Source organism: Trachinotus anak, unplaced genomic scaffold (assembly GCF_046630095.1).
Source record: "Trachinotus anak isolate AG129_WGS33_773 ecotype Australia unplaced genomic scaffold, CSIRO_AGI_Tana_v1 ptg000013l, whole genome shotgun sequence".
NCBI lineage: Eukaryota > Metazoa > Chordata > Actinopteri > Carangiformes > Carangidae > Trachinotus > Trachinotus anak.
This window is the reverse complement of record NW_027273864.1, coordinates 2079304-2092550: the sequence shown is the minus strand read 5'-3', so window position 1 is coordinate 2092550 and position 13247 is coordinate 2079304. Positions and strand designations below refer to the sequence as shown.

At 41.7% G+C, this 13247-nt stretch overlaps 1 protein-coding gene across 1 annotated transcript in view; it reads right to left on the bottom strand.

Annotated features, from left to right (window-relative positions):
- Nucleotides 1-13247, bottom strand: part of mtmr14 (myotubularin related protein 14) — a 36917-nt gene that overhangs the window by 14584 nt on the left and 9086 nt on the right. The window contains exons 5-12 of the mRNA XM_071494288.1: nt 9931-9991; nt 9509-9631; nt 8624-8697; nt 8057-8127; nt 6775-6849; nt 6229-6295; nt 1350-1435; nt 959-1035 (exon numbers count right to left, since the gene is read on the bottom strand). Coding sequence (XP_071350389.1) covers nt 959-1035; nt 1350-1435; nt 6229-6295; nt 6775-6849; nt 8057-8127; nt 8624-8697; nt 9509-9631; nt 9931-9991 — 634 coding nt within the window. The remainder of the gene's footprint in view (nt 1-958; nt 1036-1349; nt 1436-6228; nt 6296-6774; nt 6850-8056; nt 8128-8623; nt 8698-9508; nt 9632-9930; nt 9992-13247) is intronic.

Sequence of the window (13247 nt, the reverse complement as noted above, 5' to 3'; positions counted from 1 at the left end):
GAAGGGTCTGCAGTTTATGATGAAAGTCTCCAGGTCAGGAGAACAGTGCTGCAGGATCACTGTCACGTCTTTGCACCAGCCACTGTTTGCATAAAAGCAGATTCCTCCACCTTTGGTTTTGCCGGACAGCTCTGTGTCGCGATCCGCTCTGAAGAGTTGGAAGCCGGCCAGCTCCAGCGCAGAGTTCGGAGTCGATCCACACAGCCACGTCTCCGTGAAGCACAGGACGGAAGATGAGGAAAAGTCTCTGTTCTTCTGCACCAGTAGCTGAAGTTCATCCAGTTTGTTGGGCAGTGAACGCACGTTGGAGAGAAAGATACCTGGGAGAGGTGTGCGGAGTGCGCGCCGGCGGAGATGCGCAAGCGCACCGGCACGTTTTCCTCTCCTCCGGCATTTCACTGCGAGAGCAACGGTCAGTGCACCTCTGACCAAAATGTCCAATAATCCCACAGATGAGTCGAGAAAAGTAGGAAAAAAATCCACTGGAGTTGTTTCTCTGATATTAATGAGCTCTTCTCTGGTGAAAGAGCTCCGGAAACCAAAGCAGAAAACTGGATTTATAAAGAAAATAAGGCAAAAAAATGCGCACCAAAACACCGAGGCAGCCATCCGCGGCGCCATGGCAACAGAATCTCACAAATATGTGCACGTTTGTGTAAGAGTGTGGAGAGTGGGAGTGTAAAAGATGCAGTCAAGAGCAAAGCCACAGTTGTTTTACTTGTCTTGTCTCATGCTGTCCTGGCCTTCGTCTCCCACTGCTCCCAGTGCTTCATTAACCACCTCATTAATCACTTTTCAATTATGTGTGACAAACAAACACAGTGTGTCTAAAACAAGACGGCACAAAGAAATTGCAAATACACCTCCAAAGTATTCATGCTAGCTCACGTTCTGTAAGTTACGGCTTGCAGGGAAGTCAGTAAATTATGATCGTGATGATGGGAATAATTATTTTTACCCGAAGAGGAACCAGTCATAACTGATGGTCAGATACAGGATCTCGGCTGGCTCCAGGCTGGCATGCACCGCGCCATCCTGTGACATTGCAAAAGTAAGTCAAACACCTTAAAAACATCCCATGTTTAAAAACAGCAATACAGATAAGGGGAATTTAAAAGGCATGTTAGAAATAGAAAATTTGATTTATGTAGAGATGGGTGCGAAGGAGATGCTAGGACTGAGGCAGATGGATTCGGTGTGGGATAACTGAAGTCACTAACGGATGTTGGAAGTCACTAATGGATGTCGGAGGGGAGTTTCTTAGTGACTGGGTGACATGAAGAGAGACAATGGGGGAGAATAAAAGAGATTTTTTTTAAAAAGGCAAAAGGAGAGGAGGTTAGACTTACTGCCCACAGGGAGAGCCTAAGGAGGGACACAAACAGAGGTGTCCGGTCCCAGCCTGATATGCAGTGTACCAGGAGACCACTCTCATCTGGAACAACACACAAAATCATCTTCAAGACAAACAGCGACCCTTAAAGTATCATAAATGCATTATGAATAGAGATACAAAATACATTTTCTGAGCACCACCTGATGTGGTCTTCTGCTGTTGTGGCACATCTGCCCAAGGTTGGATTTGCTGTGCATCCTGAGAAGCCTTCCTGCTCACCACAGTTGTAATGAGAGGTTATCTGATTGGTCATAGCCTTTCTGTCAGCTTGAACTAAGCAGGCCTTCTTCCTTTGACCTCTCATAAACAAGGCATTTCTGTCGACAGAGGTGCTGCTCACTGGATGTTTTTTGTACCATTTTGAATAAAAATTCTAGCAAGTGAAAATCCAATAGATCAGCAGTTTGATTTTTGATGTGAACATTAACTGAAGCTCCTGATCTGTATCTGTATGATTTTATGCACTGCTGCCACATGATTGGCTGATTGGATAACTACATGAATAAGCATACATACAGCTGATCCCAATAAAGTGCTCAGTGAGTGTATTCCACAACAGAGAAACAAGTCTTGTGCAATATGTGCTTGATGAATGGAGTTTCTTTTTTATAAAGTATTGAGACAAGAACAGAAAATGAGATCATGTAACTGGGAAGACAGCAGTGCAAGATTGTGAATTAAAAATGACTCAAATATAATGTACGTATGTCTATATTTGGTGTCATTGCTGAACTATCTGTTCTTCTATTATTATTATTATTATTATTATTATTACACTCACTTTTTGGCACCTAATTCACCCTGTACCATTTGTTGTAGAAACTCCATTCAGAAGTCAAAACATGCGACTCGCTTGGGAGATGACGGGAATTACTTTTCTTAATGCAATTCATGCGATTGCTGTAGATCTTCACCAACTACAGAGAAATAAAGCCAACTTCATTGGGTCTACCTGCTGTAATCAGAGCCATAGATAGAAAGCATGTAAAAATTATTGGAGTGACAGGTAGCTTTGAGTGGTAGCTAAAACTAGAAAAGCACTACATAAGTACAGTCCATTTATCATTTACTATTTTACGCCTCATTGTTGCTGAGATATTAGCCAAAACAGTTTGCAAAATTTGTGAGCTCATTTCTCACCACATAGTGGCACCATCGCTACAATTATTGAGTAGGTGAGCCACGGATAGATGCGAGACTGTTCACAAAGTTTCAGTCTCGTTGCCTTTATAGTTTTTGATTTGGGCTATATTTACTTATAAAACGATCACTCAGAGAAAGTTAGAAGAGACAAACTATCCTTTTAAGTTATTTTTTCAGGTTTTGCCCTTATTACAGTTAGAGTGAGAGAGAGACAGAAAAAAATTGGGAGACTTGAACCTAGGTCACAGCAGCAAAGACTAAGCCCAAATGACACATGCTCCACCAGGTGAGCCACCAGGGTGCATTGATACAGATTATCTTTCATATTTTGCCTCTCACACATTGCACAGCCTCTGTCTGGCATCCAAAATAATTTGGCTTAAATTTACTTCCAAATCTAGAGTGTAACAGACGTTTATTAGAGGCAGGTCTTTATACAGTCAAGCCCGAAATCATTCATACCCCTGGCAAATTTTGACTTAATGTTACTTTTATTCAACCAGCAAGTTTCTTCTTGATTGGAAATGACACAGGTGTCTCCCAGAAGATAATAATGTACAAGAGGCATAATTGTGGAAAAAATAATTTCTCAGCTTTTATTTACATTTGAACAAAAAGTGGCATGTCCAAAATTATTCATACCCTTCTCAATAATCAATAGAAAAGCCTTTATTGGCTATTACAGCAATCAAACGCTTCCTATAATTGCTGACCAGCTTTTTACATGTCTCCACTGATATTTTTAACGCATTCATCTTTAGCGATGAGCTCCAAAACTAACCCTGATCTTTAGCTCCCTCCACAGATTCTCAATTGGATTAAGTCAGGATTCTGGCTGGGCCACTGCAAAATGTTAATGTTTTTGTCTGCTAACCATTTCTTCACCACTTTTGCTGTGTGTTTTGGGTCGTTGTCGTGCTGAAATGTCCACTGGTGCCCCAGGCCAAGTTTCTCTGCAGACTGCTTGATGTTGTTGAGAATTTTGATGTATTGCTCTTTTTTCGCGGTGCCGTTCACTATGATTAGGTTCCCTGGTCCATTGGCTGAAAAACACCCCCAAAACATTAGGTTCCCACCACCATGTTTGACAGTGGGGATGGTGTACTTAGGGTTGAAGGCTTCTCCTTTTTTACACCAAATGAAGGATACATCATTTTGGCCAAACAATTCAATTTTTGTTTCATCTGACCATAAAACAGAAGACCAGAAATCTTCTTTGTCCAGATGAGCATTTGCAAAGGCCAAGCAGGCTTTTGTGTGCCTTATCTGGAGAAGAGGTGTCCTCCTTGGTCTGCGTCCGTGGAACCCAGCAGTGTGCAGTGTCCGTTGGACTGTCTGCCTTGAGACGCTGCCACCAGCAGAGCCCAGATTCACCAGGATGGCCTTGGTGGTGATCCTTGGATTCTTTCACCTCTCTCACTATCCTCCTGGCCAGCACAAGTGTCACTTTTGGCTTCCGACCACGTCCTCTGAGATTTTCTACAGTGCAGAACATCTTGTATTTTTTAATACTTTACACTGTAGCCACTGGAACTTGAAAACATTTAGATATGGCCTTATAGCCCTTTCCTGAGCCACAATGTGCAGCTGCAGGTCCTCATTGAGCTCCTTTGTCTTAGCCATGACTGTCAACAAACCAACTGCAGAGAGCTGCTGTTTTTCACCTAGTGAGTTGATTAAAACAGCTGTTCCCAATGAATAATTAGGGTAGGGTAATTAGGATGCTTTAGAACAGCTTGGACTATTTGGAATGGTATAGAACTTTGAATTTTCCCATAGACTGTGACAGTTTGCAAAGGGTATGAATAATTTTGGACATGCCACTTTTTGTTCAAAAGTGAATAAAAGCTGAGAAATTATTTTTTCCACAATGATGCCTCTTGTACATTGTCTTATTATCTTCTGGGAGACACCTGTGTCATTTCCAATCAAGAAGAAACTTGCTGGTTGAATAAAAGTAACTTTAAGTCAAAATTTGCCAGGGGTATGAATAATTTCGGGCTTGACTGTATCTAACTTCCTCTGTCTGATATGTAGAATTGGTCATAGTGGTTAGTACAAAGCTGATGACTTCTCTTGTTATAGCCCTCTGCTCGGTGTGTCTTATGTTAAGTTATTCCTCTGCCTCTCCCTTGAGTGATATTGATACATGTAATTTAAGTAGTTTGTTTGCTCTAATGGAGGCGAGGCTCAGTGAAGTTGAAACGCTCCTCTGCCTGCAGTTCCCAAGCAGCCAGGACACCATAACCGCTCAATAGACGGCCTGCAACAAACGGTATAGCCCAAACCCCCAGTCAAGCATCCATACATGGTCCAGTCATGTACCAGGTTCAGTTTGTTTGAAAAAACTTTCCAAATGTAGTGACAAGTTAGCAACACTGCAGGTTGTAAACACCCCACTAATAGAACCCGTTTGTGCCAGAAACTTGGCAGAGAAGGTCAGCAGAGTGACGAGGGACTCTGCTGTGGTGGATTATAGGGCTGGCCCCACTGTTGCGATCTAGCTAAAAATTCATTTGAAATCCACCATTACAGATATCTGTACTAAAAGTAATAGAAAACATCTACCAAACATTCTTTATAATTCAGTTCTGGAAACATGTTTCTGATTACAAATGTGTAGGACTACTAGTGCACTGTAAAACATACGGAAGAAAAGATGTCGGAGTGGGATAACAATACTAATGACAGAATCAGTCCATTTTAAGTAGTTTGTCTTGTGGTCCAGCTTGACTTAATGCTGCCCTACTGACCTATCAGTAAACTAAGGGTGTTTTACACCTAAAGTTTGTTTCCTGTGGTCCAGTTCAGTTAATGAGTTTGTAAACTTGTAGCGTTTTTCCCTAAGGTCGGTTTGCTTACACACAGAGGAAAATTCAAGTGAACCAAAATGCATCACTTCAAACCATGTGAAAACTTTCACTGAGCTTATTGGTCAGATTGTCTGGTGGGAGCAGGAATGTAAACACAAGAAGAAGGTCCTGACTGTGACATCCTACGCAACATAGATCAGTGTCAGTTATGACATTTTTTCATAGCTCCAATAGCTCTGCGAGGACGCGCTACTGCAAGACATATGAGAAGGATGGAGCTAATGTTGAGTATGAACAATAACATGCTAACCATCACGTCTTACCATGTAGGTCAAACTTGGGAGTTCACCTGCTAGTGGGATTGGATCGGATGGATTGGTCCACACCCAAGTGCAATTGCGGTTTTCTGACCTGTCCAAACGAATTGCAGCAAGGGGGAAAAAGAACTAGGGTTTGATTTAACTGGACTAAAATGCTCAGGTGTGAAAGCACCCTAAGTTAAAAAATAACATTGGTGGAGGACACTAGCGAGCAAGGCTGTGCCAATCAGATAATCACGACTCCAAAGCATATAGCAGGGTGTGGAAGTAATTTGGATTCTTCATCATAGATAGCAAACTACCAGAAAGGATAAGACTGTTTGTTGACTTTGTAAAAAAATGCTGCCTTAGGGCCAATTCATGAGTTGTGTATCAGCATTTCCACAAGGGTCCATGTAATGTTAACTTCGTCATCTGCCTGCTATGTCTATGAGCAACTGCATCTAGGCCAAAATTTGAGTCTCCGTGGACTGTCTGCACTGAGAAACTGTATGTAATGCTGAATAAATAAACTTAATGTTTGATCTTACTCCCTAAAAACACAACCACCACCTACCATCATTGTTGATGATGTGGAGCAGCAGCTTCAGGTAGTTCTGGGTCTGCTCCACCAGGTCCCACGACTGATCAACACACACACACACACACACACACACACACACACACACACACACACACAAACAAGCACAAATACACAAAAGAGTAAAACTGAGAAACAACATTGAGGATTTAACCCTCACCAGGCATCCCCTTCATCCTTAAAGCTGAAAAAAAAACATCTTACACCACACTGTCTGGCAGTATGTGTCTTCCGTATCAGCCAGCACATAGCTTTTTATTTAACCAAATTTTATATTTATTTCAACAAAACCCAGCTTTGCATATATAGTATTTTTGGGTTCTGGCGGAAAGTTATGTCAGTTTGTTTAATGTCAGTGTGATTACACTGGAATAATTGTACAGTATGTGTGCAGTGCAAGTTATGAATTAATACCAAAACAGGCTGAAAAACAGATGGCCCTGACATAGCTCAAACATTACAGAGAAAAAAATTTGTCACAGCTGGTAGAATGTAGGAGAAGAGAAGAGAAGAGAAGCTAACCTGGTATTGAGTCCAGTCAATATTCAAGTTCTGAGTAAAGCACTCAGGGATTGTCAAAGGAGCATCCACGTAGTCCTGTCAGAAGAGACAGTAAACATCAGATCAACAGAGCCAAGCTACTTATGCCAAAAACTCTTCACTTGTCCCTTGTCAGAACACTCATCAACGTTGGATGACACCAAACTCATCGTGGACATAGAAAATCACAAAGAGCTCCATGACCCGCAGAATCCATACTGTAAAGCCAATTAAATAAAGGAAAAGGTATGGAGGAAGTTTCCATAATTGTTGGTGTAGGATGGTAAGTATTTTTTCACCTGAAAAAAGGTGAAGTAACTTTGATGTTTGAGCAAATAAATGTATTGTTTTTAATCTTTCTTTATGAATTGACATATGCATAAATATTATTTATGCCTGTGCATACTTTGGACATTTTTATTTAAAAGAAACCCAACATTTAGTTATTGGCCATTATCCTAAGCAAACTCAATATAGAAAGCTAGAGCTGGCAGTAGACGGCAGTAGACACACTGGTGGTGTGGACACACATGCATGCGAGCCGCAGCAGTTCAGCAAGGTAGCCATCACACACACGCAAAACAGGCAGTGTGTCCCGAGTGTTATATGGATGTCAATGATTAATCAATTATCAATTACTTGTCGTTAATAAACTGAATGATTAAATATGCAGAGAAAGATGACAAACAAAAGGAAAAATCACAGAAGGTTTCTTAATAAGTTGCCGTGACACGATTGCATGTAATTCATATTATTCAAACCAGTGGCCGCTCATGCCCTGTGGATGGGGTCATCCTGTTTCTCCACTAATTTTTCAGATTTTTTTTTTTCAGGTATTCCTTTGTCATCAATTTGTATTAACCAACAATGCAGAGGAAAGGGATGTCGGGTGTGCTGCAGTATGCTGTAGTACACAACTGCACCACAAGGTGGTGACTGTTTAATGAGCTGGAGTAACACATGCTTATTGCCAAGAGGGGCAACACAGACTCCAAAACATAGACATGAGGCTCATGCAACTGTAACAGTAAACAACGCACCCATCATGTTGAGGTATAAATATTATCCTTTGTAATTATTATCCTTTAGTGTGTCTTCTCTCACAAAGCCTGGAACACCACTGCATTTCGTAAATTGCAGTGGTGTTATACTAGTAGTCAGCCACATTAATATTGACTGTTAATGTGGCTGACTATTGATTAAGCAAATTGGTTAAAATCTGCATCCCTACTCCATATCATCACAGACTGAGCAGACTCTTTACCTGATTCCAGTTGAACACCAGACCCTCAGCTGTGTAGTCTCTGTCTTTGTAGTCCTTAAAAAACTCACACCCTAAATAAAGAGAAGAAGAAAATAATCTCTATCATCTCTAACATTAAACTCAAAATCCTTATCTCCAAGTAACAGACAATGATAAGAAATCAATTTCAAGTGTCACAGCAAAGGCTCTGAATGCTTCTGTCAATGTGACATTTCAATGCCAATGTGTTTTTGATAAATTTGCTAAAATTTCAAAAATTCTGTTGTGGCTTTGTTGTTATAGGGTATTGAGCGAAGAATGTTGCAGGAGAATCTTTTTTTATTGTAGCATCAGGCTGCATACTTTCTGAATGCACTGTATTTTTGACTTTTGTCAACAATACAGTGCATTCAGAAAGTTTACTGGAGTAAACTCCACCAACTAATTGAGTGTGAGTGTTTGAAAAACTGATAATGATTTTCTGGTAATGTATCAGCAAACAACAAATATAAAGATGGTTTTTGATGAGTATTTATTAAATTTGTCTTTTTATGTTAATGTGACTATTGTGAGACTGTAATTGTTTACCTGGATAAGGCACAGAGAGCAAGGTGAAGTCTGCATAGCGTTGGGCCTTGTCCGCCTTCTCAGAGGATGTCACACTGGACAAAGAAAAACACAAAGAACAAGATGAGGTGAACTGTGAGCTTTCTTGGGCACACACAGTATTTTATTTCATAAAACTGCCTATAACAGATAATATTTCAGCACAGCATATATTTTGGCACATATGCAAACAGACACTGGCACTGGGGCTTTATTATACATTTTGCGAATCACCCACCCTCCATTGTTAATGTGTTGTAATTTAGAATTAAAAGTAATACATCACATTTGAATTGTTTCAAGAAACACCAATCTTCAAATTGCTGTTATATACAGTGGCAAGAAAAACTGTTGGTCATAATACTAACTACTAACTATAAAGGCGTAGGGTGTGGTAACTTTTTCCTGAGTAAGAATTGGCATCTTTGTTAATTTCTTTTGTTAAATAAGTGATTTTTTTGTTGTTTTTGCATAGGCGATGCAATTACATCACCTTTATCAACATAACAATATTAGATCTTCTCTCAAACTATATCACCTTTATCTATAGATATAGTTTGAGAGAAGATCTAATATTGTTATGTTGATATTTCTTAATAAAGAACTAAATATTTAATGGGTCCTAATTTTTTCACATAAAATTCCCATAAAATTCCCAGAATGATGTGATCACCAAGCCTTACATAGAGGTGCAAAAAATTCAACTAAATCTCGAGTCTTTCTGAATTGAACAATCATTCACACACTGCCCACATCAATTCTCCTAACTCAATTGATGGCAGAATTTGCAAAAATCTGAAGCAACACAAATACACTGAGTCAGTAGTTCAACTGGGTTCAGATGTGAGTGTAAATGCTGTTCCTTACTTTAGGCCAAACTTAACCTTCTTGTTCTCCACCATCAGGTCACAGATGTAGCGAACCGAGAGGTAACGTAGCAGCTTAATGTCGTGCCCTCGAACCTTGTCAAAAAGCTGGGAGTCCCCATTTCTGAGGACGGCAGCACAGAGGGAAGGACAAAGTATGTGTGAAGGACAAAAACAAAACAAATTTAGATAAGAAAACAATTTGTAGAAAAAAGTACACTCTCAGGTAGATGTTTCACTTAGAATCAAAATGTTAAAGTTGTCTTTCTGTCATGATGTCAAAAAATGTCAAAAGATGTCAAATGATGTTTAAAATATCATTCATTTTTTTATTTTATTGTCATTGCAGGGGATAAATATGACATAATGATTTGGCTCACAGAGTAGTCTCTGGTGTTCATTTAGTTAAAGTGATTCGATCACCTGACTGCGCTCTCATCCTCAGGAACCTCCTCTGACTCTGTCCATGTGTCATCACTGCCCCCTACAAACCACACAAGCACACAAGATGAGCATGAGGTAAACCCCCACACAAACTCCATAAATCACCAACCTATCTTATTATTTTTAGACATAGAAACAAGTTATAAACGCAATATATGCAATAATACATCTGCAAACAGCTTATAAACCTGCTTTACTGCATGTAAAAAGTATTTTTGAAATGAGAAACATCAGAGATGGTTTATATCCTTCTGATCAAAGCGAACTTTTCCAACTTAATCATTTCTATTGCTTCAGTGGTCCATTCTTTCTGTATTGGTGTGTTTGAGGAAATCCAGGTGTTCATAATTACCTTCTTTGTACATAACGAGGGACAGATATTTTTATTCTTTAAAAGAACTCTCTCCTAGTTTGAGGTGTGAGTGGAATGGCTATATTTGGTCATTGCTTGTTTTGTTATTTTCCCAACTAGCGCTCATTCATTTTAATGCAGTCCCACAGCAGATGGGGCAGACTTCCTTCAGCAGCACCACACTTTTTGCATTTACTATCCCATATTCCCATTTTGTACAGCTGTGATAGAATGTGATATAGTCTGTTTAGTATTTTAAATTGTCTTAGTTTATTTCTTGTACAACGAAAGGGAAGTCTTGAGTTTTTTCCATATGTAATTCCAGGAAATATCATCCTCTATTGCATGGAGTTCCTTGATTCACAACATCACAACACAATATTAAGATGTCCCATGAAGGTACTCAGTCAACCAGGTCATCGTAGTCATTAAGTGCTGAAGTTGAAGGCAACTGGACTTCTTTTGATTCGTGAAGACGGTTTCGCCTCTCATCCAAGAGGCTTCTTCAGTTCTAAAGACCAGTGTGGGAAACCCAGGTATTTAACCCTGGGTGGGGACAAACACCTTGGAGTTGGTCCTGAGAGTCATTGACTAGCCATCATGTGAGTTGTTAGGGTCACATGAGCCAAGGTGTGAATGGGAGTTAAACCGTCTGGGAAGGGCTCCCAAGACAGCATTGTATGTGGCTGATAGATGGTGTCGTAAACCACCACCTCTGTTCAAGGAAGGTTTTTCCCAAGTGGACATAGATGGTTTCCTTTACTCCTCTCTCAAACCACCTGTCCTCTCTGTCCAAAATGCGGACATTGGTATCCTCGATGGAAACGAGTGTCCTTTCTCCTTGAGATGTAGGTGTACCGCTGAGTCCTATCTGCTGAGCTGGCTCTTCTATGTTGTGCCATGCGTCGGTGGAGGGGCTGTTTAGTCTCACCTATGTAGAGGTCTGAGCATTCCTCACTGCACTGGACTGCATATACAACATTGCTTAGTTTGTATCTGGGTGTTTTGTCCTTGGGATGGACCAGTCTTTGCCTTAAAGTCTGGCCAGGTTTGAAATTGACCCGGATCTTGTGTTTGTGGAAGATTCTTCTAATTTTTCAAATAAGCCTGCAACATATGGGATGACAATGTTTCTTCATTTGTTGTTCTGTTCATCTGAAACTGTCTGTGTTTTCTTGTGACGCCTTTTAGAAGATTTGATAAAAGCGCTGTCTTGATGTAAGATAAGATTTATTAGTCCCACAGTGGGGAAATTCACAGTGTTACAGCAGCAAAGTTGCAGTGCAGAGAACAGGAAAGCTGCAAGAAACTGCAATAACAAATATTTAGAAAGATAAATAATACAATGTACAACAATATAATAATATATAAAATATATAGATACAAAAAAATTACATATTTACAACAACAGTAGCAGTGTTTGTGGGATATTGACAGATGCGTGAGGTTGTTACGGTGTCACGTTGTCCATTGCTGGTGTGTGTGTGGTTACTGAGTGCAGTGTTTGTTGTAAAGTCTGACAGCAGCTGGAAGGAAAGACTTGCAGTATCTCTCCTTCACACACCGTGGGTGCAGCAGCCTGTCACTGAAGGAGCTGCTCAGTGCTGTCAGAGTGTCCTGCATGGGGTGGGAGGTGTTCTCCAACAGCGATGATAGCTTTGCCACCATTCTCCTGTCGCCCACTACCTCCACTGGATCCAGGGGGCATCGCAGAACAGAGCTGGCCTTCCTGATCAGCCTGTTAAGTCTCCTTCTGTCAGCAGTGGAGATGCTGCTGCCTCAGCAGACCACACCGTAAAGATGGCTGATGCCACCACAGAGTCATAAAAGGTCTTCAGGAGTGCCCCCTGCACCCCAAAAGACCTGAGTCTCCGTAGCAGGTACAGCCTGCTCTGTCTTTTTTTGTAAAGAGCATGTGTGTTGTCAGTCCAATCCAGTTTATTGTTCAGGTGAACACCCAGGTACTTATACAAGTCCACAATCTCAATGTCCATTCCCTGGATGTTCACTGGGGTGGTTTGAGAGTGTTTGTGCCTGCGGAAATCCACCACCAGTTCCTTGGTTTTCCCCGCGTTGATCTGGAGGTGGTTCTGCTGTTATGAGTTCACAAAGTCCTGGGTCAGTTCTCTGTACTCCCTGTCGTCCCCATCAGCAATGAAGCTGACAATTGCAGAGTCATTGGAGAACTTTTACAGGTGGCAGTTGGTGGAGTTGTAGGAGAAGTCTGCAGTGTAGAGGGTGAAGAGGAACAGAGCCAGAACCGTTCCCTGCAGGGCCCCTGTACTGCAGACGACCCTGTCAGACACACAGTCCTGGATCCTCACAAACTGTGGCCGGTTGGTGAGGTAGTCAAAGCTAAAATGTGGTGAGGTGGTGGTCCACTCCCGTGCACTCCAACTTGTCCCTCAGGATCGCGGGTTGGATGATGTTGAAAGCACTGGAGAAATGACGGCGTCATCTACACCAATGCCAGGCTGGTAGGCGAACTGAAGCGGGTCCAGCGATGGGCTCACCAGGTGCCGAAGATGAACAAGGACCAGTCGCTCCAGGGTCTTCATCAGGTGGGATGTCAGTGCCACCGGCCTGTAACTGTTGAGGTCCTTGGGGTGGGGTGTCTTCGGCACCTGTACCACGCAGAATGTCTTCCACAGCTGTGGCACTCTCCCCAGCTTCAGGCTCAGGTTGAAGATGTGCTCAACTATCCTGCACAGTTGGTCTGCACAGGACTTCAGGAGCCTTGAGCTGATGCCATCAGGACCCGCTGCTTTTCTTGGCTTGATCCTCCTGAGTTCCCTCCTCACCTGGTTTAATGTGAGGGAAAGATTGGCGCAGGGTGACTGTGTGCTGGAAGTGGTGGTCAAGGGGGGAGGGCAGTGGACAGGGGATGAGCTGGAAGTACAGGGTGACTGTCAGCTGAGTGATGCGTGAAGTGGAGCTGAGGTGG